Source organism: Pogona vitticeps, chromosome 1 (genome assembly GCF_051106095.1).
Source record: "Pogona vitticeps strain Pit_001003342236 chromosome 1, PviZW2.1, whole genome shotgun sequence".
In the NCBI taxonomy this organism is placed as follows: domain Eukaryota; kingdom Metazoa; phylum Chordata; class Lepidosauria; order Squamata; family Agamidae; genus Pogona; species Pogona vitticeps.
The window spans coordinates 241,371,784-241,398,935 of record NC_135783.1 but is presented as its reverse complement, the minus strand read 5'-3'; the positions used below and the strand labels follow the sequence as shown (position 1 = coordinate 241,398,935).

At 42.8% G+C, this 27,152-nt stretch overlaps 2 protein-coding genes across 6 annotated transcripts; one reads left to right on the top strand and one right to left on the bottom strand.

Moving 5' to 3' along the window:
* Nucleotides 1-214: 214 nt before the first annotated feature.
* Nucleotides 215-12,714, top strand: LOC110078236 (olfactomedin). Its single transcript, XM_078387084.1, has 5 exons — nucleotides 215-264; nucleotides 5,437-5,653; nucleotides 7,798-8,007; nucleotides 10,351-10,522; nucleotides 11,719-12,714. Exons 1-5 carry the CDS (start codon nucleotides 215-217, stop codon nucleotides 12,633-12,635), a joined length of 1,566 nt encoding a protein of 521 aa, XP_078243210.1. The 3' UTR covers nucleotides 12,636-12,714.
* Nucleotides 12,715-12,887: 173 nt separating this feature from the next.
* BCS1L (BCS1 ubiquinol-cytochrome c reductase complex chaperone) lies at nucleotides 12,888-27,148 on the bottom strand. 5 transcript variants are annotated; one of them, XM_020792144.3, is made up of 8 exons: nucleotides 26,831-27,148; nucleotides 22,976-23,353; nucleotides 20,949-21,088; nucleotides 20,569-20,763; nucleotides 18,860-18,923; nucleotides 15,399-15,568; nucleotides 14,980-15,097; nucleotides 12,888-13,487 (listed from the first exon to the last, which is right to left on the bottom strand). In XM_020792144.3, the coding sequence occupies exons 2-8, from the start codon at nucleotides 23,293-23,295 to the stop codon at nucleotides 13,235-13,237; spliced, it is 1,260 nt and encodes a 419-aa protein (XP_020647803.3). In that variant the 5' UTR covers nucleotides 23,296-23,353; nucleotides 26,831-27,148; the 3' UTR covers nucleotides 12,888-13,234. The 5 variants fall into 5 exon arrangements, with proteins under 5 accessions (XP_020647803.3, XP_020647804.3, XP_020647806.3 ...); XM_020792145.3 differs by having other exon boundaries at nucleotides 22,976-23,372; nucleotides 26,831-26,985; XM_020792147.3 differs by lacking the exon at nucleotides 26,831-27,148 and adding an exon at nucleotides 26,795-26,824.
* Between the last annotated feature and the right edge of the window lie 4 nt (nucleotides 27,149-27,152).

Sequence of the window (27,152 nt, the reverse complement as noted above, 5' to 3'; positions counted from 1 at the left end):
CAAAAATGAGTATGAAAGAAGAAGGTCTGTAACCTAGTCAAAGCTGATCCAGGCTCCATGAGGCCTTTGTGGAAGAAAAAGAGGGCAGAAGAAGAGAGAGCACGCCGGGATGAGGAGCGGAACTGATGGCTTTCTAACCTAATGACAGAAGTTGGATACAAGCACTAATTACACGATGTCTCTTTCATCTAGTAGATAAGAGCACAGGGTGAGCATGATGTTTGCAGCCTTCTATGCCTTGGTGCCTTTGCTGTCCAGTTTCCGGTACAGTCTGGAGCGCTACCAGATCTCTGAACCATCATGAAAGCCTCTCATTCCTTTTGAAGTGGATCAATCACTGTAACAGCAGCCCTGCTTGGCCAGCAGGTCCTGCCAGTGCTTCTAGGGAGGTCAGGGCTGCTTGGAGGAACAGGCTGTGAGCAACATCTGAAAACAGGGCCCTGGGCAAGCTTCTTTCATGCAGGACAGTCAAGAAGGCAAACAGGTGCTTAGAGGAGCTAATGTTTCTGTAAGCTGAAAGTGACCTGTGTGTGCTGCAGGAAAAAACTGGAAGATTCTATAGAAACCAGAAGTATTGGAAGGCCTTTAAGAATAACTAGTTTTTATTTTGCATAAGCTTTCCTGAGTTCAAGCACAATTCTCCAGATGAATGGATTGGCTGTTCTCTGGGAGAAGCTTAAAACTGTTGGCATGAAAAACTTGTTGGTCCTTAGTGAAGAACACCTTTAAGGGACAATAGGTAAAGGTAAAGGTTTCCCTTGACAATTTTTTTTGTCCAGTCGTGTTTGACTCTAGGGGGCGGTGCTCATCCCCGTTTCCAAGCCATAGAGCCAGCATTTGTCCAAAGACAATCTTTCCATGGTCACATGGCCAGTGTGACTTAGACACGGAACGCTGTTACCTTCCCACCAAGGTGGCCCCTATTTATCTACTTGCATTTGCATGCTTTCGAACCACTAGGTTGGCGGGAGCTGGGACAAGCGACGGGCACTCACTCCGTCGCGTGGATTCGATCTTACGACTGCTTGGTCTTCTGACCCTGCAGCACAGGCTTCTGCGGTTTAGCCCGCAGCACCACCACGTCCCTTTTAAGGGACAATAGGCAGTAATTAATTTCATGACAGTGGTGGTGATCAGGGTATGTGTGGGTGATGAAGATCCATTCCATATGATTGGATTAGGCAACCACTGTCTTTGTTAAGGCCAAGAGAGAGTGTGTTGAACTTTTGGATGTATACCTCCTCAGTGGCCTCTCTTTGAAGTTTTTTTATTCAAGAACTGTAACTCTGGGATCAGAAAAAGCATATCTAGGAACAGTGAAGTGTTTGCCTACTGGTTTCTAGATATTTTTATTCCTAATGTCCATTTTGTGCCCATTTATTTCTCTTATATAGGCACTGTGCAACCAGTCACTTTTTTTTGCATCAACATTTTCCCTGATAAGAGAAAACACAGAGGCAAAATAATAATAATGACGAATGTCAGGTCTGCAAAGAGGAGGCAGTGATAAAGGAGATCTGGTGATCTGAATTCCCAGTAAACTTTAAAGCAATAAAGCAGTGGAATTGCACGGTAAAGGCCTATTCTGAAATTACTTCTGTCATTTAAAGGATTTAAGGAAAGCAATAAATAGTAAGAGCTGAATTATTATCAAGGTGGCTGGGTCTACCATTGGGCAGGGTAAGGCAGTGCATTTGGGGAATCCTGACAGGGCAGCATGTGGTTCATTATTTAACTTGTTATTAATGTAATTGTACTGACAGGGATAGGAAGAGCTGCTTGAAGGATTTTATATCTCAAAAGATTGAAACTTCTCAATCTATTAGCTGTCATAAGAAAAACCCACATGTGCTAAGAAATGGAAGCCAGTTGATGCACCAGCTGCAAGGAATCAGCTTTCAAAATGCCTACACAACTGTCAAGACCAAATTGAACATCTTTAATACTCCTCAGAAAACAAAACAGAGCAATCTACTGTTTTTTTTTAAATCAATGCTCACAGTTCTGCTGCTGAAATTAACATGAGAAAGAAAACATTGTACCAAATCATGCTTTTTTTAATTTTACAGGTGAGTAAAAAAGATGATTGAAATCATTTCTTTGAGTTGGACTTAAACGGTGTGTGGACTGGAACCTCCAACCCAAGGGATTTGGAACCTGGCCTATTGCACGTTTCCCAGTGACCTTGTGCTGCTCCCCAACTCTCCCTAAAGTTCATGCCTGCAAGAAGGGTGCCTTGCTATCTCTGATCAGAGACCAGAGGAGACTCGGGGACGCTCTGAAACTTACAAGGGGATCCCTGCTGGTCTCTCTGGTACCTGACTTGAAAGAGGAGAGACTCTCGCTGCCCCAGTGTTGAGAGATTGCTCCATCTTCTCTCTCCCTGAGCATGTAGGCAAAGAAGAAATGCAGTTTGGGCTTCAGGTGACACATCTATGAATGAAGCTGATGGGCCACTAGGTGAGAATTACTCACCCCCTCCCCACTTCCTTTTCCCTAGGCAGGAAAAGAGGAGGAGGAGGAGGAGGAGGAGGAATGCTGCTGGCTGAGAGCAACAGACTGCTTTCTTTTCTCTTTCTCAGTGCTCCATCGGATGCTCCACGGATGCTGTCTCCAGGGAGGAGGAGAAGGAGGAGGCAAAACCTGGGTCCCAACCAAATCACTGCATGGAAAACTTCTCCTTGGAGGACTTGGACCACATCATCTTGCCTGTAAAAGTTCTGGGAGGGGGGGAACCCTTCCACACTCCACTTAACTTCCCCACCCTGGTGCACTGGCTGTGCACTGAGAGTAGGTTTAGCCACAAGATGTATTGGAACCTTTTCTTTTTTGGCTCATAATTTGTGTTTTCAAAACATGGCAAGGAATCAAATAATATGATTTACTTCCTGTGTCCTGAGCAAAGGCAGAGGCGGCACAGAGCACAAGGAGACTTTTCTCAGAACTCACTCCCACACCATCTTATTTTATCTGATCAGATCTTGATGCCTCCTTGGATGGGTATGTAACCGGGCAAACTGAACTAATTTTGGAAGGTTTGTTAACATTCAGTCCAGTCCTATCATTAAGGAAATTCCACTCTGGATCATTCTGCTCCTTCCCCCAGGACCTTCCCTCTTATATAGAGGGTTCAAAAAACCTCTTAGACTGACTTATCAGATTCCCAGAAAGATGATCATGTCTTGGCCTCTCCTGTTCCTCACTGTGACTTCCTCGGTGAGTATTTTCTACAGAGAAGTAGAGTGGGGGGGGGGCAGCTGCTTGCTAGCTGAGACTGGATTGGAAACACCCAAAGTGTGAAATGCTCAGTAATGCTCATTTCTGACCTTATGAAGACTGACACTACAAAGCGGGAGCAAGAGCTTCCAACTGTTTCTTTGTCTGGACTACAACTCCCAGATTGCCCAGTCAGTGTAGCCATTCTCAACATAATTTTCTGTTGTAGTTCACAGAGGAACAAGCTAGATGGTAGCAAACTCTTAAGTACTTCAGTAGAAAGTAGAAAACTCATGCTTCCATAAAATGGAGCCAGAAGAAATAAAGCAAACTAGAGTAAGCCCATTGTATCAGTGGGGTTCCATTCCAAAATAACTTACTATTTTAAAGCAGGTTGCAGCTAGACTAGGTCCATTTGAATCAATAAAAGTTCTGGAGGAGCTGACTCACCAAATCGCTACTGATGAATGGCCCTACTCTAGTGCAACTTGCCACACGAAGCCACAAGATTTCAGGCACTGAAATTAAACTCTAATGACAGCAGTGCTGTTAGTCAGGATAGAGTCTGATTTGGGGGTTGGGGTTCAACCTATTCTTGAAGAGGCTGCGGTCATCCAAATGGTTATGTTTGTAGGTTGTGGGGTGCTGTTTTGTTCTGTGTCATCTCTGGAGTGCCATGTGGCAGTAGTCATGTTTTAACCTAACTCCATTTAGTGCATCAGCCACAACTTTTCCTGAATTGCCCTGACTTAGGATGTATCCATGCCTTAGTGACATCAGCCTTGACTACTGCTATGTGCTTTACATGGATAATCTTTGAAGAGGATCGAGGAGTTTCTGTTGATCCAGTTCAAGCTGCTTACTTGAGCATGGTATTCAGATTGCATGATCCCGATCGTGAAGGACCTGCACTGGTCACCAGCTGCTTCCCAGGCCTAATTCAGATTGATTTTAATTTTAAAGCTCTAAACCGCTTCAGATCTGGCTGTCTGGAGCATACTGTATCTCATAAATGTGTCTAAATTTTACAGCATTCATGAGAGGCCCTTTCGTGACTGGCAGCACTTGCCGAGAGGCCCCTTGATGTGCACACGTGTAAGGCTTTTCTCTTGCATTGCTCCCAGTTTATGGAATACACTCCCTTCAGATCTGCAGTCAGTCCCCACTGCTTTTAAGATAGCCATGAAAATACATTTCTTCAAAGTAATCATTTCAATAAATGCTAAGATTTTTTTTATGTTAATAAGTTGATTATGATTCCATCTAAATTATACTATGGGTATAGTATGGTTTTGCTTTTTATGACATTTAATTATCATTGTAAATCCTCTTGAGTACTGCTATTTAGTAGAAACAGGTAGAAATGATGTGGTAACACACCGCTAAAGGTAAAGGTAAAGGTTCCCCTTGACAATTTTTGTCCAGTTGTGTCCGACTCTAGGGGGCGGCGCTCATCCCGCTCTTCAAGCCATAGAGCCAGCATTTTGTCCGAAGACAATCTTTCCGTGGTCACATGGCCAGTGTGATTTAGACATGGAACGCTGTTTACCTTCCCACCGAGATGGTACCTATGCTTTCGAACCGCTAGGTTGGCGGGAGCTGGGATAAGCAATGGGCGCTCACTCCGTCACGTGGATTCGATCTTACGACTGCTTGGTCTTCTGACCGTGCAGCACAGGCTTCTGCGGTTTAGCCCACAGCGCCATCACGTCTCTTTACCACCGCTACCACCAGCAAAATAGTTATTTCTGTTTTTAAAAAATATCATTTTTTCCTGCAAATATGTGGCCTGTGGGAGATCACAGGGGAAGCAAAAGTTGGTTACTGGAAACTCTAAAATTGCTCATCCCAGACCACATAACAGGAGGGGGGAAACCAGACACATAGAGCAGTTTTTTCTTATTCACAGCATCCAGATTCAGGCAAGGTCCCTTAGAAGAAAAGGGTTGGTTGGGCCAGGCAGAAAGCAGTGGTCTCGAATGAGGGCTAAGAGGAGAGGGCTTGCTGCCTTAAAGGAAGAAAGTTGGTCACCATTCTCAGCAAATCCTACCCTTAAGGTTCTTCTTCATTCATGGTGGAAGCAATCCAAGGGTGCTTCTGGAGTGGAAGAATCATGGCCAGAGGATACCTGAATGTATTCACAAAATCCCCAGATTCTTCAGGGAGACTCCTTCTTTGTCCAACTTCCGCTATGAGGAACGAAAGGGCCATGAACTGAAGAGTCCCACTGCTGACCTCTGCTCTCATTTCGGTTTATCTTTTATCACAGGTTGCTGCAAGTCGTTTCACCCTCAGTGAAATACCGGTACCAAGGCAAGCAGAGAATGAATGCATCTGCAGCATAGTGATCCCTGACAGCTTCCCTTCACAAATGATCGATTTTGCAGAAGATGCCCTCAGGAACCTGACCCAGCTTGTCCAAGAGGAGATGGAGAAGGTGAGGGCCCATTTTAGGCTAAAGAATTCCCCATGGAACTGGGATTCCAATCCTGCCTGGATAAATACCAGTAGCAAACCACAAAAGGTCCCTTAGAACAAATACAGTATTCCAATTAAAAGCAATAACAACAGAATCCCAGCTTTGCTGTCAAAATTGGATGGCGAGGGAGGGGTGGAGGGTGAAAACACAAGGCATGGGTCCTACAACTCACTTCTGGTCCAAGACTGAAATCTCTGAGTGGGGAAAGAATGAGTTATCCTCACAATTACAGTGAGAGGTAGATGAGTCAGAAACATGGTGACTCGCCCAAAGTCACGCAGAGAAACCATTATTTAAGCATATGTTATGTGCGGTCATAAGTCACTTCTAGCTTACACTGATCTTCACAGGGTTTTCAAGGTATGTCAGATGTTCAAGGAGGAGTTTGCCCTCACCCTCCCATGCGTTTCCATGGCCAACTGGTGATTTGTAACCCAGATTTCTTGAGTCCTAGTCCGAGGCTCTATATACGACACAACACGAGCTTTCCAGCTTAATTTTAGGTTTCTCTAATCTAAAACCAACATCACATCAACATGCCATATAGGGATGTTGAGAGCAGCAAGGCCATAGGTGTAAAGGCAGGGACTGACCTTAGGTGACCTTGACAGCTTCCTGGTTGAGCAAGAACAGGAATGCAGGTCTTCATCACTGGAACTTGAAGATCTATCTGCTGTAATAGACACTGGTTTTCAATACAGAATGTTTCTACACTGCAGCTCCTGTCAGTAGAGATGAAGCTATGTTTTCCTGTAACTTTCTGGTAACAAAGTTAAAACTGAGGGCAATAGCATTACATTCTATAGCAGACCCCTTCCCTATGATTTGGAACAACTGCGGGCATCCTGCAGCCCTCCAGATATTGCTCATTACAACTTCCATCAGTCCAGACCAGTATAGCCCTTATGGGAGATCCTGGGATTTGAGATATAATCTTCCATCTGTTAACCACAGATCCAGGATTACTGAAGAATAGTCATAAAATCTACAAGGTCAGTCACAGAAAAAACTGATAATTGACATTTCTTAGAGGGGTGCAGAAAGGGAAGTACAATTTAATTGAAGAACCATTTTGCAAACTTCCCCCCTTAAAAAAAAGAAAGCTGAAATTCTACTACACACTTGTTAAAGCTGAAATGGCCTGTTTTGTGACCAACTTGTGAAATATTTTTTTTTAAAAAAATTATAAATTTGGTCAGAAATGTTTAAGTGGTCAAGAACAATTATATGCCGCTACAATCCTAGCAATTTTTAAAGACAATGACTTGTTTTAAATGATGTCTTTATTTAATGATATAATGCTCTTTAAGTGCTGCTGAGCAGTAACCCCAATTTTGGTTAAAAACATAGCCACACATGTATTTTAGCACTAAACTATACTTTTTTTTAAAGTGAGGGATTGCGTAGTACTCATTTTATCTTGGAAAGGTAATAATGAATGTGTGCCAAAAAGCAATAGTCTCACAAATCTAAGATGTTACTGCAGGTATTGAAAACCACATCATTTGGGGGGGGGGGGGGAGCCAAAATTCATATTGTGGTACTACATTTATGAGGCCAGCCAAAAAAGTGCTAACTTTCAAAATCTCTAGAATTTTTCATTAGACATGTAGTTCTGAAATATAACAGAGAAAAAGCATCATCAGGCATTACATTTCATTAGAGCCACCTCTGGGATGGCCACAAGCAAGAAAGAAAATTTGGAAGATTCTCCATTTTGAAATCACAAAACCACCCCATGATTCAGAACTCTCCTCATCTGTCTTGAAGTTCCTTGGGGTTTTTTTTCTTGATGGAGAGCAAAGGGAAACCAAGTCTTTTGTATAAATGAAAGAGAAGTAACACTAAAAACCCTGCATAGCTGTGGAGATTGTGCTGCTGTTTTGTTCTGCTCAGTAGAATTCATTTTTCTCCGGGTACGCTAAGCTGTGGAAAAACTCAAGGGGACTACAGTCTGATATTTGGACTTCCCTTTAAAAAAAAAAGGTGAACAAGGCCCAGAGTAAAGATGGTTATGGAAATATGGTTCTGGGACAGTGGAAATGTGTTTGTGATATTCTGCTAAGGGAGTCAATGGGAAATGTTATTTTACATTTTTCTAGATTATACCAATCATACAGAACATAACATCATATAATGATGCAGTGAATAATATGACAAATGCTATACTAGATATAGAGACAAACGGCATCAAGGATGAAGCAGATTATCTGAAAACTACAAATGAAATTGGCAAGCTGGCAAATGCATCTGACTTTCTCGTCACTCTCCTAAATGAAACAGATGATGTGATTGAGAATATCCTTAACCAGGTAATGAAAAATGTTCACAACGGCAATATGAGTTGGGAAAGATTAGTTTTTTGGACTACAGTTGTCATAATCCACAGTCAAAATGGCCACCAGCTATGCTGGCTGGGGCTATTCTGGGAAGTGCAGGGGGGATACTGTCCAGGAGTCCAGTCAGCCTTGCCCTCACCATTATTGGCTGAAATCCTGTTGTACAACATATGCAGTGTAAGGTTGATGTCAGCAGCTGCGAAGATTTTTCGGAAATAAAAAATCCTTATTCCTCTGGAAGATCCTGAGTCTGCCTTGGAACCCTTCCATCATTAGGAAACTATTGGGAGCTATAGAATGGTGGTGGGGAGAAGCTAGTTTCCAAAAATTGCTACCACTTGTAAAATCATTCAACTAGTGGCTATTTTTGAAAATTAAAGCCCCCTATATCCATGGCCCCCAATGCCTTCCTTAGGATAAATGGGATCCAGGGAAGCATTGGGACCTTCCAGGGGGATCAGATGTGTTTGATTTCCAAAAACATTCATGTGACTGATGACATCATTAGCCTTACATGGTGTAAGCTAAATCAACAGGATTTCAGCCACTGTGTTATTGGGGCCTCACAGAAGAAACATATGTATTTGCTAACCCTATAGTAGGGTGAGTGGAATCAAGTCTTGCTGTTCAGTTCTGAACTAAAACACATTATCCCTGTGCAACTGCAGAAAAACATCATCATACAGGAAGAAAAAAGGCATCTCCCCAACCCCCAAAACATGATCTTAATGTTTACATTTAGGTTATTATAACCTGTTGAGCTATGCCCATGTTACAAGATGGCAGGGACTGGATGCAATATTTCATAACCATTTGAGAATTTAAGACATCCATTATTGTTTCTCTTGATCAAGTAAAAGTCACTGATCCAGACTCACTGGCTTGCTTGCTCAGAGAGGACAATCCTTGGGAATGTCTCTAAGCCTAAGCTATGGCAGACATGTAATCAAACACGAGCAATTATTTGAAAAATCGGAAAACAGGACATTTTAATCTAATTCCTTTGCAAAGGGGAAATTACACTGTCTTCAAGTGTTTCCAGACCAGTCAGCATGTTGACATTTAGCACACACATAATTCAAGATGTCTGGATTATCAGAAGATTTGAAAACTTTTCATCCTAATATCCAAGAAAGAAAAAAAAGAAAGAAAAAAAGACATATATAATGATGCCTTAATTCCTAAAGCGAATAAGAACAGTCAAGACAGAATGCTTGCTTTTCTGTTATTAGGAAGGACCAATGTGGCCTTAAAAAGGTAAGATTTCCACACATTACTTACAAACCAAGAGGGAATGATTTCCCCCGGCATTCTCTGCACTTCTAAACCTGCTTCAAGGAGCTAGAAACCCTCTGGAGTATTTTCAGAGATTGCAGGGAGGTGAGGAGGGGAAGAAATACAGTATGCATTGTACTAGCATATGATTAGATTTAAGCCAGGAAGCTCCATAATATGGGGAAGTAGTTCAGAATGTAGCAGTCAAAACTGTTGTCCATCTGTACACTTGAATAAGCTCTGGTATGGTTTCCAAAGCAGCCAGCAATGCAAATTTGAGCTCAACGCATGCAAGCAAAATTTACTAATATATTGTGTCACTCAGATTCTCAGCGTACTCAGGTAATCCAGAATGCAGTGTTCACCCACTTTTGCTTAGGAAAGATATTGCTGTAGACTTATGGTAATGCTTTTATTTACAGACATTCTGAGTGAGCATAGAGGCGCCAAACAACTCTCACACAAAAGACTGCCAAATATGCTGTTTCACACCATACTGCTCAGAGACAGTCTTCTCCCCAAATGCTTACAAAGATCCAGGCTTAGCTCTCTAGGTGTCCCACTCAGAATCTGCTTTCTTCTGTTATTTACGGAGGCACCAAGATTATGTCTTATTCACACAGAAAATCTAGCGATCGAGTTATTATGCAATTGCCCTATACTGTAAAGGGAGAATAGAACTGCTGGATAGCTCAGTGATTTAGGCATCTGGCTGTGGAGCCAGGGGTTCAATTCCCTTCTTTGCCTCCTTGATAGGGGCGAGACTCAGTGATCCCTTCCAGCTCTGCAGATCCAAGATGATGATGATACTTGTTAACTTTGCCAGGACTGCCAAGTGTTTCCAGGAATAGCCCTGGTTCCATTAAATGACCAAATTCCCCATCTTACAGCAACTATTGATATAGATGCTTGGCCCTCTCTCATTTAATCACTTGTGGGGGCAACAAATTGTAAATGCACTGCCACAGCACAGAGAGAGCTGCTGTGGCAAAATGTTGGTCTTGCCCAATTTTTATCAAACGCACGCTGCTTATGTTTCAGGTCAACAATGTCTCCAGTGTGGTGTGGCAGCTAGAAAGTTTTGATAAGAATGGGGTATTGGTGACACACAGAGAAATGGCTGCCCTCCGGAAACAACTGGCTGAGTGTGAAGATGCTATAACAAACCTCAACTTTGGTGTACCTGCAGTTGGCCGGTTGACTCATGAATATGGTGAGTACTTGCAATGGGCGGGGATCTTGCTAGTTGTAGGCTGGAAGTGAAGTGTAAAAAAGCCAAGTGTGTTGCTTATATACCGCCCCATAGCTCTTAAAGTACTGTCTGAGTGGTTTACAGTTTAATTATGTAGGCTACACATTGCTCCCTGCTTCCGCAAGCTGGGTACTCAATTTACCAACCTCAGAAGGATGAAGTCAACCTTGAGCAGGCTACTTGAGCCTGTCAAGACTGAACTCAAGTTGTGAGCAGAGTCTTGACACGCACTGCACCATGAGGCTCCTAGAGTGTGACCCTTTACATGGACTTGCCTGGAAGGTTCATTCCACTGATGTCTGGGCACTTAAAATACTTAAGCCTCTTGATTTTCATTACTAACCAACCACAGTGTGTACATATACAGGTGTACCTGACCCAAGTGTGTCTTTAGAGTCACCTGAAACTTGAGTTCATCATACATTCATCATACTGACTCATTCTTTTGACCTCTTTTCTTACCAGAGCAGTTTGCAGCCTGTATGGGTGGTGATTAGTAGAGAAGAAATTTAGCAATACAGTGGTGCCCCGCATATCAACGATAATCCGTGCAGCAAAAATCGTCGCTATACGGATTCGTCGCTATGCGAAAATAAAAAGCCCATAGGAATGCATTAAAACCCGTTTAATGCGTTCCTATGGTCAAAAAACTCACCTTTTAAGTGAAAATCCTCCATATGGTTGCCATTTTCGCTGCCCGGTAAGCATGGAATCCGGGCGAAAACACAGCGGGCAGTCATTCTTTTTACCCGGCAGCCATTCTGGAACCGCCAATCAGCAGTTCTAAAATCATCGCTATGTGAAAATCGGTAAGCAAAACAGCTTATCTAAAACATCGCAAAAACTTAATCGCTATGTGGATTCGTCGTTAAACGGGCCACCTGTTAAGCGAGGCACCACTGTACTCAAGATGAAAACAAAAACAAAACACAATTCTATGGACCTTTGAAAAGAGAACTATAGTATGCAGGCAGCATTTGGAAGCATTGTGTCAAGAAAAATCATGGTGGGACTGAACTTTCTTTATAAAAGAAAGGGGATAATAACTTGAGTTATCTGGCAGATGAAAATATCCATCTGGCTGAAACAAAGCAAAAACAGGAAATGCCCTCTGTAGCCTCAACCCAAAGTTTAATTCCTCTCTTATTCCCTGACAGGTAAATGTGATCAAAAAGAGATGGTGAACATTAGCAAGCCTTTCATAGTGAAGCTGAACTGGCGAGGTTTCAGCTACAAATACGGAGCTTGGGGAAAGGACTTTGCCATCAACAACAAGAATCCAGATATGTACTGGGTTGCTCCACTCAACACAGACGAACGCTTAATGGAGACCTACCGCCTCTATAACACGTACAAAGACCTGCTCTTGTACAAAAACCAAATAGAAAAAAGCCTTTCGCAATTTGTTGGCTTCAGCTGGAACTACATGAACTGTGGCCAGGGAAGTGGAGGAATCTTATACAATGGCAGCTTCTACTACAACTGTCACAACTCCAGGAACCTCTGCAAGCTGGATATTGTCACCAATAACTTCAAGCGCAAGACGATGGAGGGGGCGGCTTTCAACAACTGGTTTTCCTACATGGGTGTTAGATGGCAGGACTTTGATTTTGCCGGAGATGAGAAAGGTCTATGGGTTGTCTATTCAACAGAAAACAGCAAGGGGAAAATAACCATTGCACAACTCGATCCTGAAAACCTAGATACAATCAAGAAATGGGAAACAGCATTGTATAAGACGAATATAACCAACACATTCATGATCTGCGGCGTGCTGTATGCTCTCAAGCGACAGACTGCCCATAAAGAGACAATATTTTACACCTATGACACTAATACAGGCAAAGAAGGCACTTTAAACATTGCCCTAGAAAAACTCTCAGATACACCACAAAGTGTGAGCTACAACCCGAACGATCACAAGATATACATGTATAATGATGGCTACCTGGTTACTTATGATGTTATATTCAAGCCCCGGCCCATGAGAGCAAGACGGAGTGTGGCCACTGTGAATGGGCAGAATTCTCTTATGACAGTTCACAAAGGGTGGCAGCAATTTGCAGTAATATGAGACAGAGAAGGAGGGAGGGAGGGAAAGACAGCTAAGCCCAGCTGTGTGTATCAGTCATCTACTGGCACAGATTTTTAACGTATCTAAATAAATAAATAAATAAATAAATAAATAAATAAATAAATAATCCTAGGAGAATTTACGGCAAATAATGATTATAACTGTAATGATGTATTACTGGGGTGGGTGGGGTAACAAGGGCATAACAATGTTCCTTCTGCAAAAAATAATAATAATCTTTAACACTAAAACTTTCACCGCATAATAATGCTTGTTATTTTTTATTGTTACTTAGGAGGCACTAAGAATGCATTGAGAGCCTTTTGAAGAGATTTCCCTCCCAAATTTTAGTCCATTTACTTACTTTTCAGATGGATTTCCCCCCCCAGTAGAAAATATTCTTTTGTAAAAAAAAAAAAAGAAATGAGTGGTAGGAGCTTAATTGATTTATCTTTTTTTCCTTTACAAAAAGGTGATCATACTGAGGTAGATATAGACATCTTCACCCTCACAGTTAGCATGCCCCATGTGAACCATCCAGCAGCCCTTCCCGTGGGAACACCAAAGGCAAATGTTTCACAGAATTTTCTTTTTCTGCATCAGGATACAAAGGTCTTCATGTTCTGAATGGCTCCAGCTGAATCTTCCTTGTACAACATGAAATGTCCTTGTACTTGTGCTGCACTGATCCGATCAGAGACTGACAGGGCGCATGTAGCAAACTCCTCAGCCAGAGCAGCCGGTTGGTCTGGATAGAACCTCTGGAACATGCGTTCAAGCTGCCACTGTGAACAGTATCCTACATACTGCTTTAGGTCTATTCGGCCAGGGCGAACCAAGGCTGGATCTAGCCTGCAGGGAAGGGGAGAAAGACTAGTGAGGCCACTCAGAAGAAGCACAGTTGGCAAATGTGCAAATCTACACAAAAGACACCTGGTCCAGGTGGCCTCATCATGCTGTTCCCTGGAAAAGTCCAAGGAGAAAGAGGACTAGGAAATCTTTGCTCACTCTTTTTAGAATCCAAGTTTAGATTTTGCTCTTCCTTGGGAATGAATAGCAGATAATAATGTATTGTTACAAATAAAAATAAAATTAAAAAGCAAACTAAAATGGAACCTGTATTGCCATTTTGTTTAACCCCAACAGTACCCTAGCTAGATGACACTCAATGCAACTCAAAAGGCTGCACAAACAAACCTGCAGAAATGTGTGGCCAGAATCCTGTTGGTTCTTTACACTAGCATAAGTGCAATAGTGTAAATCATATCAGCAAATTGCTACTAGCTCACAAGTTGCTGCCTGCAGTCTTCTTCAGCCAGCAGTCAGACAGACAAACCTAGCACACAATGGAGAATACAAGTGACAATTTGTTAACTAGTAGCAATTCATGGCTGCAATTCACGCCACTGCACTTAACACAGTGAATAAACAACTAATAGGATTTGGGCCATTACCTGAGTATGATCCATCCGAACTAAAGTTATTAACAAAGATCTTATCAATAACTGCACTCATGGCCTAGCTTTACTCATGTTGCTCCTTCTCCATACCCTGCTTCCCTGACACATTGGTCCTGCCTTGCCATAAACCTAGGAAGCAGCTGAGGCATGCCCGCGAGAGTCTTTCTCTCTGTGGCCCTTCCTGTTCCCCGGCAGGATCAGTGTTCTGCTGCTAGTTGTGCTTGGCCCACCAAGGGATTCAAAGCATCTGCCTCAGGAAAGCTTTGGAATGTATGGCAACTGCTGGTGACAAATTGACCAATGGTAGTTCTGCAAGAACTAGGACTTCGGAGAACAAGGTTGGAATCCCTGCTCATCCATGGAAACTTTTTTGGGAAGTGGGACCGTTAAAACCTGTCCTTAAAATATCTCGCTTACCTTGAAGACCCTATTAGGGTCGCAATAAGTTCTGACCTAACGGCATTTAACGCACACAGCTCTGCTGGAAGAACCACTGAAAGCTTTTTCCAGCAGGGGACTTGAACACAACAGGTGGGAAGGGGAAAGGAAAAGGTTCAGTAATATTGTCATGGCATGGACATTGTCACTTTTGTTGATTAGCACCTTCCATGCAGAAACAATGAGAGGCATTCCTGGGGGCTACCTTGTGTTTGGAAGGCTACGAACTTTATGAAGCTGATAGCTGTTCTCTCTCCCCCCCCCTTCCCGGTTCTATCAGGGTCCCTTTGATTTAGCTTCACTAGGAGCAAAGAATCCCAATCAGTTAGACCATTGTAAGTTTCGGCAACTGCATTAGTTGGTCCATAAGATTATTCCCAAAGCAAAAGGTGACTTATGATGAAAGGTTACCTCCCTGCCCCCATTTCTTGTGCAACAGTTCTGACCTGTCTACATGGTTGGTTGTCATAAACACTATCCTGGCTTCAGAGGAAGCGACACCATCCAGCGCGTTGAGAAGGCCGCTGAAAGTCAAGCGTCCCATGCCTTGGTATGCAGTGGGGTCTGAAGGGAAACAGCAGGACAGAGACAGCTCAGATGTAGGTGAATGCAGTACAGTATTAGATATGACTACTGGCAGCCCAAATTCTGCCTTGGTTTACAGCGGGACCATCCAGGCCTTCAGATGCTGATGGAATAGAACTCCATTAGATCTACCGCCAATGGTGGGGGATGTTTGGAGTATCTCTACATGAGTACCTCCACAGAGTGTGATCAACAATCTAAGCCAGAATCAGGTGGGGGCAACAGAAAAGGGTAGCATTCAGCCATAGAGCCTAAAGGAGCCCATTTGCCTATCACTCACTTTCAGCAGCAAGGTCTCGACTCACAAAGGCAGCATCCACATCTTCCAGGAGGATGATGCTCTGTTGAGGGGCTACACTCAGCAGATGGTTGAGACGATCATCTGAGATACTCCGGTCACTCAAGCTCAAGAGACAGATACTGTACTGCAACTCTCCAGCAAGAGCTGTGCTGTGATGGAGACAAAAGGGGGAGAGAGGGAGAAAAAGAGATTTTTCTAGTGCAAGTAAAATCACCTTTGAAGAGAACCAGGCTAAGCAGAAGGAATGATGTTTCCTATCTTGGATCACAGAAAAGTACCCAAGGTGTTCACGGAATCCAGAAAGCATTGCTCTATTAAAACTTATGCTATCACTCAGTGCTCTTGTGTACATTCCTCACTTCCTTCTGGCTGCAAAGCAGGTAAGAACAAAGGATCCACTGAAAAGCAAGAGAAAGGAACAGATGGTGATTGCAGGAAAGAATTAGAGTGAGAGAAAAGGAAAAGCAGGGTTCTGAAGATCTTAGATTAGTCATTCTTCAGTCTCGGGAGACTATGGTAACGTGCTCTGAATAGAGGACTTGGAACAGCATCTAGTGACAATCCCTTCCACACTGAAGACAAATACAGTCTGTCCCCTGTCCAGCTCCCTAATTTTGCTGGTTTTGGGAATGCCTCTTCGCCTCGGCCTGCTGGACAAAGGTCTCTTCAAATTGGGAGAGGCCATGATGCACCGCCTGCTTCCAGGCTGAACACTCAAATGTCAAGGTTTCCCATTTGTTGAGGTCCATTTCTAAGGCCTTCAGATCCCGCTTGCAGATGTCCTTGTATCGCAGCTGTGGTCTCCCTCTGGGACAATTTCCCTGCACTAATTCTCCATGCAGGAGATCTTTTGGAATCCGACCGTCAGCCATTCTCACAACATGCCCAAGCCAACGTAGACGTCACTGTTTCAGTAATGTATACATGCTAAAATTTCCAGCTTGATCTAGGACTACTCTTTTTGGAACTTTGTCCTATCAGGTGATACCAAAAATGCGTTGGAGGAAATGCATATGGAAGGTGTTCAGCTTCCTCGCCTGCCGTGCACAAAGGGTCCAGGATTCACTGCAGTACAGGAGTGTGCTCAGGACACAGGCTCTATAGCCACCTAGAGTGGTCATATCGACCAGATAGGCGGGATATAAATACAGAAGAATAAAATAAATAAATAAATAAAATAGACCTGGATCTTGGTGTATGCCATCAGCTTCTTATTAAGCCATACTCTCTTTATGAGTCTAGAGAACATGGTACAGTGGGGTCTTGACTTAAGAACGGCTCGAGTTAAGAACATTTTGACTTAAGAACCACTCTCATAGGAAAATATTGACTTGACTTACATACTTAGATTTGAGTTAAGAACTGAAAAAAAACCACGTGGGAGGCAGGGAAAGTGCAAAATTTGAACTTTCAGTTCACTGTTGGCCAGTGAAAAGGGTGCCTGTCTGCTTCCTCACTCCTCCCAGCGTTTAGAGAGTGGATTAGGAGACAGTCTTCAGACTGCCTGGTACTGTACTGCCTGGACTGTATTTTCCCTGCCTTCCCTGAACCTTTCTTGACCTAAGAAAAAAAAGAAACAAAATATTCCCCCTCTAGTGGTCGAAGGCAGAATAGCAACTTCCCATTAGTTTCTATGGACAGAAAAGAGCAGATACGGATTAAATGGTTTTCAATGCATTCCTATGGGAAATGCAGATTTGACCTGAGAACTTTTTGACTTGAGAACCGCCTTCCAATACGGATTAAGTTCTCAAGTCAAGACCCCACTGTAGCTGCTTTGCCAATGTGTTTATCCAGCTCAACACCTAGGGAGAGAGTGTCAGAGATTGTTGAGCCAAGGTACACAAAGTCACAAACAACCTCCAATTCTTGTGTGGAAATGGTAATAGAGGGAGGTGAGTCCACACCCTGGCCCATGACTTGTGTTTTCTTCAGGCTGATTAATCCAAAGTCTTGGCAGGCCTTGCTAAAATAATACATGAGTTGTTGGAGGTCTTCAGCAGAGTAACAACAGCTGCATCACCGGCAAAAAGGAAGTCCTGCATGCATTTCAGCGGGACTTTGGTCTTCGCTCTCAATCTAGAGAGATTCCATCTGATCTAGTCCTGATGTCAAAGGTATCCAATGTTGAGCCATCAAAAACTACAGTGCCCTTCAGTTCCTCATGAAAGGAGCTGATGATGTTAAGGAGTAAAGGTGGACATCCAATTTTGGGAAGTATTTTAAAAAGGCCGTCCCTGCTAACCAAATCAAAGGCCTTTGTAAGATATATGAAGGCCACAAAGAGATCAAAGAGAGCTGGAGATCAAAGCAACCACAATGCTTGTTTCACAGCCAAACAGATGTAACGATGGCTGCTCCATGCAAGAATGCAGCTGCAGGTGTGAATCTGATTTTCTTATCCAAGACAATAAAAAATTGAGGAACACAGACTCTTTCCTGGAACCAACAGCAGTAATTTTCCAGGTTTAAATCATTCCCTACCCCACCTGGTGGCTCCTATATATACTCAATTATTAGAATTACAGCGGTACCTCGCTAAACGATGACCCCACTAAATGACAAATCTGCATGACAATGACTTTTTGCGATCGCTATAGTGATTCGCAAAACAGTCATTCCAATGGGGGATTTTCGCTGGACGTCGATTAGGTCCATGCTTCGTGAACCATTTGTTCACAAGACGACGATTATTTTGGCTTCGCAAAATGGTTGCCCTGTGTTTTCCGGACCCATGCTTCGCAGGGCAGCCATTTTTACAGCTGATTGGTGCTCGCAAAATGGCTTCCCTATGGGCGATCTTCGCTGGACAACGAGGTATTTTCCCCATTGGAACGCGTTAAGCGTTTCATTGCATTCCATTGGGGAAAGGGTTTTCACATGACGATGATTTCGCTAAAGAGCAATTTTCCCAGGATGGATTATCGTCGTCATGCGGGGCACCACTGTACTTAAATGTAGCAAATTCTATCACCAATCCTATTTGGGTCCAGTTCTATAGTTCTAGATCACTGGTTCTTAACCATGGGTTACTCAGGAGTTTTGGACTGCAACTTCCAAAAGCCTTCACCACCAACTGTGCTGGCTGGAGTTTCTGGGAGTTGCAGTTCAAAAACATCCGAGTAACAAAGGTTAAGAACCACTGTTCTAGATGACTCAGCATCTAAAGGGAAAGGCCATAATAGGTCATAATACAGTACAGTCAACTGTTTGAGATGCATAAGCAGTTTCACTATAGGGATCATGGATTCAGGTTAACAGCCCTCCTCAGTTTGTTTGCTGATAGAAAAACTAGTGTACTTTTAAAGCCTATTTGCATCTCATCCCCACAAGCACCACGTTTTGTTTACGTATCTGCAAACATCAACGCACACTGGAAAGGGAACTGGGACACTCTGGAAACAGCTTTCTTAGTAGGGAAACTGAGGATGTGTACTCACATAAAACTACTCTTTCCACAGCCTGGGGGTCCATATAGCAAGTATCCTCTCCGATAGGGGATTCCTATGGACAAAAAAAAGATTGTAACAAGGACAGACTCTTTGGTGGGCAACTAAATGATGGTCAGAATTGGGATAATTTCTAATACCTGAGAAATTAAAGAGCATCAAAAGTTACAAAAAGGCCAAATGGTGCTATCATATACAGTGGTGCCTTGCACAACGAGTGCCTCACACAACGATGAATTCACATTTTTCTGATCAATTTGCTGCCTCACACAGCGATGTTGCCTATGGGGGATTTTCACATAACGATGTCCCTTTCCCCTCATTTAAAAGTGTCTTAAACTGTTAGGAAACTGTTTTAAATGCTTGGCATCGATAGTCCAGCTTGTGAAAGGCATGCAAACTTAATTTGGTGTTGTTCTGAGTCTTCGTTCATTTTTGCTGATTTTTTGTTTTCTCCATTGAAATGTATTGGATGGACCGTCCAATACATTTCAATGAGGAAAAATAAAAAAATCAGCAAAAATGAACGAAGACTCAGAACAACACCAAATTAAGTTTGCATACCTTTCACAAGCTGGACTATCGATGCCAAGCATTTAAAACAGGTTTCAAACAGTTTAAGGCACTTTTAAATGAGGGAAAAGAGACATCGGAATGCCATTGAAATGTATTGAGTCGGCTTCAATACATTCCAATATAGGAAGCATTGTTTCACTCAACGATGTTTCCTATGGGGATTTTCACTGAACGATGGCAATCCGTTCCAATTGGAACGGATTAACCGGTTTTCAATGCATCTCTATGGGAAATGGTGTTTCGCAGAACGATGTTTCACACAGCGATGAATTTTTTGGAACCAATTAACATCGTTGTGCGAGGCACCACTGTACTTCAAAGGAATATGGTGCTATCATATACTTCAAAGTGTTGCAGTGGTACTCTGGATGGGACACCACAGGGACTAGACAGACTGAAAAGTGAGAGGAGTGTTTCTTGACTGATGAATGGGGTATCCTGGTTCCATGCTCAGGGTGCAAGGACATTGCATAAATGCAAGAAGTGCCATGGGGCTGGGATGGGCTGCATTTTTCCCATTGATCACATGATATAAAAGCCTGGAGTCCCACTGCATCTGTAGCTTTTGCCTCCACTGCTAGGTCTTCTACTTTTTTTACCATCAGATCCATTCGTATCAGTTCAGATGACTGCTTGAACTGACAAAGAATACTGTGATCTTTCCCTCTCTTCATTCCCTTCCAGGCAGTATATGCCACTTCTTTCTTTCTTTTTAACAGCTTGGTGCCAGTGCTGTTGCACTACGGTGCCTAGGCATTAAAAATAATAATAATTTTAAAAAGAAACAGAGAATGAGAAGGAAATAAGATGAGGTAATTGCTACTATGTCCTTGTCTATAGCTTATTAAGTACTGTAGTCATTTTGTAGCTGCACCTCCTGCAGGACTACAGGAAGCCAACATTAACAAGCTGTAAAGAAGGCTGCTTAGCCAAGTTCCTCTCCTCCCTATGTGGCCAGCTGACTTGAATAGACCTGGGCAAGCTCAGATTTCCCAGTGCAACTTGCCAGAAAATGAATCTGCATTTCTCTCGTTGTACAGTCAAACTCTCAGTGCTACACATAAAATATATCTTACAAAGGGAAAGCTGCACCCAACTAGCCAGCACTTGAGAAACATACTCACCTCGATCAATGTACCACTTGGGGTTATTGATGAACTCTTTCACATCCTGGACAATCTTCTCAGACACCCCTTCCTCAAGCACTACAGAGGCAATTGGGCGCCGACGCCGTGGGAAACCAAATGGGCGCCATTCAGCACCCATGGCTGTGTACATGACTGTCCTTCCCTCTTGCTGCTTCAGAGCCAATTCCTTAGCTAGAAAGAATAGAATGGTTATGAATAGCAAATCCCATATTTGGAATCAGATGGAAAGAAGGACCAGAGGGGGAAAATATGTTTCAAGAATCAAAAGAATGTGCTCAGTTGGACACAAACGTCCAAGGCTGCTTGTTTTCTCATTCTGCCTTGAACTATGCTATAACCAGAGAGTGCTACTTTACCTTCTTGAAGGATGTTGAAGAAAAGTTCTCGCTTTTTACCAATTGATGTTAAGGTGACAGACTCCCAGGGGGTGCCTGTATGCAGGTCAATCATTTGTTTCTCTCGATTCCGTTCGACACGAATCCACTTCCTTTGATACCTAAAAGGAGAACAGAAAAAATCTGAACAGGAAGCAAATGAAGGGAGACAACTGGATGAGCTGCCATGCAACTTTATTAAGCCCCTAAAGCCTGTGTCTCTAAACTTGTGCCTCTTGCAGAAATTTTCTCCCATTCAATTTTCTCCTGCAAATCAGTCTGGAAGCAAGCAAGGACCATCCATGGTACTGAGTCATATTCCATAACAGTGAACATTTTCTGCAAAATATACAGATAGACATGATAAATACAGTGGTGCCTCGCATAGCGACGATAATCCATTCCAGATAAATCGTCGCTATACAGGGCAAAAACCCCCATAGGAACGCATTAAACCCCGTTTAATGCGTTCCTATGGGGGGAAAACTCACCGTTATGCGAAGATCTTCCATCCGGGCGCCATTTTCACTGCCTCGTTAAGCGAGGGAACCACGCGAAAATGCTGCGGGCAGCCATTTTGGAACAGCCAATCAGCTGTTGGCAAAACATCGCAATGCGAAGATTGGTAAGCGAAATGCTTACAGATCATCGCAATGCGATGTTTTTCCATTCAAAACATCACAAAGCGATCGCAAAATCCGCATCGCTATGCGGATTCGTCGTTAAACGGGGCGCTCGTTATGCGAGACACCACTATATAAATTTATCATGATAGACATGATAAATATATGATAAAGGTTCTTTCTTGTTTGCTCCTCATGCTAACATACAAACTTGTGAAACTTTTGATTTTGCAAGTCATCTATGCCTGATTTCAGACCATTCCCCTCACCTACCCATGGCACTCCGACCAACATTCAGTAGCTTCCCCAACCTTCTGGAGCAGCTGTTTGGAAGGGGAAGATGGCTACAGAGGGGAAGAGAAAGCTTGTGCAGTTATAGTCTATCTTTCTGCTGGCTACAACCCATGATAGTACTGCACAAACTAGATAAAATACAAAGATCACATTAATCAGAACCTACACTAAGCTTCTACTTATTTAAAACATTTAGCCCACTTTTTCCACACAAACATCCGACTGACAGAATATGAAATTCATGTGATAAAAATTGCAGACCCTAATTCTAATGACATCAGCATAACTTTCAGTGATGAACAGTGGCCAGTTAAGGACTCAGATGGTTTTTCTCACAATTGGCACACAATTAGAGAAGCCAGCTCGAACTTCTTCACTGCTGGTAAGTTGCTGCTGAAATATATACAGTGGTGCCTCACTAGACAGTTATCCTGCATGACAGTTTTTTCGCTAGACATTTACTTTTTGTGATCGCTATAGCGATTCGCAAAACAGTGATTCCTATGGGGGAATTTTGCTGGACAATGTTTGGTCCCTGCTTCGCAAACCGATTTTCGCTAGACAACGATTTTGACAGCTCGCAAAATGGGTGTTTTCGGGACCTAAGCTTCGCAAGACAGCTATTTAAACAGCTGATCGGCGGTTCGCAAAGCGGCTTTTCTATGGCCGATCTTCGCTAGACAACGACGATTCTTCCCCATTGGAACGCATTAAACAGGTTTCAATGCATTCCAATAGGGAAATGCTTTTTGCTAGACAATGATTTCGCTAAACAGTGATTTCAATGGAATGGATTATCATCATCTAGCGAGGCACCACTGTACTAATGGAGTTACACTGGCATATTTATACAATAAGATTCCAGACAACAGATTATTAAAACAGCTGTTAAACAATTATTAAATACACACAAAAAAGCAGCCATGAAAACATGCTCTGCCCATAATACGTTTGATTGACTTCACAATTAATTTGTAGGCCCTATGCACTGAGACCTTTCACAAGTATTTGTGAGCTATCACATGAAGTTCCTGCACATGACTCCCTTACAGTAATCTCCACCCTCCAAAGATGCTTCATACCCTCTCTTACCAAATGAAGTGGTTACCAGGGCTGGGGATAAAATCAAACTTGGTACTGACACGGCCACTCTCATGTTGCAGATAAGATGTCTCCACACTGAGGTGCTGGGTGTGCTTAGCATGCTGAGAGATCCAATTCAGTAGCCAGTAGTAGCTCTTGTCCTTGCTTGGGATTTCCAGAGTGATCATGCAATGACGCCTGAAAGCCACCAGGCCAAGCTGGCTCCCTTTACGGGCCAAGGCCAATGCGGTACCTACACCAACCAGGCCAAAGCCAGCTCCAAAATATGGATTGTCCTTGAGAGCCAAGATAAAGTCAGAAAAGGGCATTGTTGTGGGTAGGATGAGGAAAGGTTCAGGCGTCAAAGTACTCCCAGTGGCATTTCTCCTAAATGATACATCAGAACCTAGGCATCAAAAGAGAAATAAAAATGGCTTAACAAACACTGATAGATAGGCCTAATTTTTATTCCCAAAAACATGGCTGCTTAATCCATAGGAGGAGGTCTATTAAAGAATTTCCCACTTGTTTTAAGGCAAGACAGAGAAAACATTTCTGACTCAGCTCCATGCACCTGTCCTGCCTACTGTGAAGTTACTATTTGGGTGGCCCTTCCTCTCTATCTTAATTGATAAAATCCAGTTGCTTAGCATAGCAAGACAAACTAGAATAGGCCATTCAATCAGTGGGGATTTGGTGAGTCAACTCCTCCATAAGTGGGCCTACTTTAGTTGTGACTTACTTTAACACTTTCAAAGCAAGACTTCTTTAGCAACTCATTCTTTTCTTCAGCTTGCTTTTAAAAGGGCATACAATATCTACTCATGATGGCCACCATGGAAACTACTCAATCTTCCCACGGTATTTTAGAAATCTATAACAGTAGCTGCCATGAGCTAAGAAGACAAATCTTGTTCCATGCCTAAATATAAAATATGAACAACTATGTTGCACCAGTTCCTCATAAATCCTGCTACATTCTTTCAAGAAATAGCAAAACGAGGTTGCAAATCTATATTATGCACACTTACTTTGGAGCAGTAATGGAAAACCTAACAGAAAAAGGCTTGCATTTAGTTAACAATGAGATCAGACATTGAGGTCACTAATAGTTAATTGCATCCCTGTTATTATTTTACTGTTCATTCTTTTAAACTAACATTCCTTTCTCTGCTTAGGAGTAGTTCCCACTAAACAAACTGGAATTTACAGCTTAATAAATATGTATGAGCTATTGTTACTCTTGCATTCTGCACAGTAAGAACATTTCCCTCACATTCTAAAATTGCATTGTATTGTTTTCAAGTATTTATACACAGCAACCTCCATTTGCTGAGTTGCTTTCCTTCCTTTTCCCTTTTTAATGGCTGGGATCAAAAGTGCATTCGAGGCATTCAAGAGCTCAAGAACAACCAGACGGATTTGGACTTCTTGGAAATTTAGATCCCATGCCTCATGACAAGAAGACATTGAAAATCTTCTCAAAAAAGGTTTGCTGTTTGCCCTAAGAAAAGGTGTTTGAGAAAAATAAATCTAAATAGATTATTGGATTTTTTAAAAATCCCACTGAGTGCCTATAGGAAGCCAGTTGAATAAAACCGTGCCAGTTCTAAAATGTTATCTCCAGGCAAGATACAAATATCAAATAATTGCCCAAATATGTTTTGCAATACATGTTTCCTCAAAGTTTTCCAATATTTGTGATGATGCCATTTCTGCAAGGGGTCCACGTGGGTGCTGAAGCAAGCAACAATGGGTTAACAAAATTCTCAGTTAAAACTTTGAGGCCTAAATCCAATAGTTAGTTCACTTACCAAGTTTTTATGATTCACTACATCTGTGGAAGTGAAAGGAAAGTCCAATGCTGCAAAGAAAAATATTGCATAGGAACCCGGAATGTAAGATCTATGAACCTTGATCAGCTGGATGTGGTCAAAGACGAGATGGCAAGAATAAACATTGACATCATGGGTGTCAGTGAACTAAAATGGACAGGAATGGATGAATTCAATTCAGACGATTACCGCATCTACTATTGTGGGCAAGAATTCCACAGAAGAAATGGAGTAGCCCTCACAGTCAACAAAAGAGTGGAAAAAGCTGTACTGGGATACAATCTTAAGAATGATAGAATGATGTCAATATGAATCCAAGGCAGACCTTTCAGCATCACAGTAATCCAAGTGTATGCACCAACCACCGATGCTGAAGAGGCTGAAATTGACCAATTCTATGAAGACTTACAACACCTTCTAGAACTGACACCAAAGAAAGATGTTCTTGTCATTATAGGGGATTGGAATGCTAAAGTAGGGAGTCAAGAGATAAGAGAAACAACAGGTAAGTTTGGCCTTGAAGTTCAAAATGAAGCAGGGCACAGGCTAAGTGAGGGTGAAAGAGGAGAGCACAAAAATGGTCTGAAGCTCATCATCAGAAATAAGATCGTGGCCACTGGTCCCATCACTTCCTAGCAAACAGAAGGGGAAGATATGGAGGCATTGACAGATATTGGGCTCCATGATCACTGCAGATGGTGACAGCAGCCACGAAAGATGCCTGTTTCTTGGGAGGAAAGCGATGACAAACCTAGACAGCATCTTAAAAAGCAGAGACATCACCTTGCCAACAAAGGGCCACATAGTCAAAGCTACGGTTTTTCCAGTAGCAATGTATGGAGGTGAGAGCTGGACCATAAAGAAAGCTGACCGCCTAAGAATTGATGCTTTTGAATTGTGGTGCTGGAGGAGACTCTTGAGAGCCCCCTGGACTGCAAGGAGAACAAACCTATCCATTCTGAAGGAAATCAACCCTGAGTGCTCTCTGGAAGGATAGATCCTGAAGCTGAGGCTCCAATACTTTGGCCATCTCATGAGAAGAGAAGACTCCCTGGAAAAGCCCGATGTTGGGAAAGTGTGAAGGCAAGAGGAGAAGGGGATGACAGAGGATGAGATGGTTGGACAGTGTCTGCGAAGCAACCAACATGAATTTGACCCAAGGAGGCAGTGGAAGACAGGCGGGCTTTGCGTGCTCTGGTCCATGGGGTCACGAAGATTCAGACACAACTAAACAATAACAAAAAAATCTGTTCTAGCTGGGACTAAGAACTGCAGTTGGGCCTTATTCTGCAGACATTTTGATACAGTGGAGATACAGATTTCTAATCACTAATTCAGAATGTGATCAAGAGCAGATTTTTAAAAAGTATCCATTTGGTTTGGAAGATTGTTCAAGGCAACACCTCTTTCTGTTTCAAACTCCAGGTATCAACTTTGAGCCCTTGTCTTTAAAAAAGAAAAAGAAAAGAAAAGGAATATGTAATGTGATATGCTGCAACATTTAGTGTATTTGCATTTACCCATGCCAAAGTTCTCCATCTAAAATTACTGTTATTCTGAAGTCCAATTTCGGCACCATGTCTGAAAATAAGCTCAGAAAATCAAAGGGAAGTTTTAATTAAATTGATCCTTGAGCAGTTTCCGTGCCCTTTTTCCCCCACTAAGAAGCGAATACTGTAATAGTCCTTTCTTACAGCTATTTTAAGATGAGGAAGAAAGGTTTAGATACATTTGTAGGGTTTTGGCCCGGAACTGTTTGCAAAGGAAGACCCAAATTCTGCAAATGTGTCTAAAGCTTTCCTCCCACACCTTACGACCTGCAGGGAAGGAGCCGGCTTTGCTCCTGTCTTCCTACTTCGAAAAGCGGTCCACCAAATAGCTTGCCTCCCTCTCCCTCTCCTCCTCCTCCTTGAGTGTCATCGCTGCTATAACATACTCTCCCCCCCCCCTTTGCACCATCCCTCTGCAAAAGAACATCACGCTCTCTACAGACCCCACGTTTCCCTCGGATCCAGCCCAGCGCCCTCACCTCCTCTAAGCGCCGCTCTGCTCCTGACTTTTCTCTATGGTTAATGGGAACAACCGGGACAAGGTTGCCTCTCACTCAGTGGTTTCCATAGAGGCCATCCTCTTTATAAGGCCAGAGTGGCACCGACCCGTCCCTTGGAACTTCAGAAACCGGAGTAGAAAGAAAGTTCAGTTTTGCACTGGAAATAGCACAACGGTGACGTTGCTCTACCGCTTAATTTCCCCCCCCCATCAGTGTAAAGCTTAGCGCCAGAGATGGAGGTTATTGTTATTGTTATTATTGAAGCAGTGATTACTAGGTGCTAAGTGGCCTGAAGAGATGT

Excerpts from the sequence above, each read along its gene's own strand:
- LOC110078236 (XM_078387084.1), top strand. The coding sequence starts at position 215 with ATGATGTTTGCAGCCTTCTATGCCTTGGTGCCTTTGCTGTCCAGTTTC. Across the intron at positions 8,008-10,350 it reads TTGAGAATATCCTTAACCAG|GTCAACAATGTCTCCAGTGT; the intron begins GTAATGAAAAAT and ends CTTATGTTTCAG. Across the intron at positions 10,523-11,718 it reads CCGGTTGACTCATGAATATG|GTAAATGTGATCAAAAAGAG; the intron begins GTGAGTACTTGC and ends ATTCCCTGACAG.
- BCS1L (XM_020792144.3), bottom strand. The coding sequence starts at position 23,295 with ATGCCCTTTTCTGACTTTATCTTGGCTCTCAAGGACAATCCATATTTT. Across the intron at positions 20,764-20,948 it reads CTTCAACATCCTTCAAGAAG|CTAAGGAATTGGCTCTGAAG; the intron begins GTAAAGTAGCAC and ends TATTCTTTCTAG. Across the intron at positions 13,488-14,979 it reads ACAACCAACCATGTAGACAG|GCTAGATCCAGCCTTGGTTC; the intron begins GTCAGAACTGTT and ends CCTTCCCTGCAG.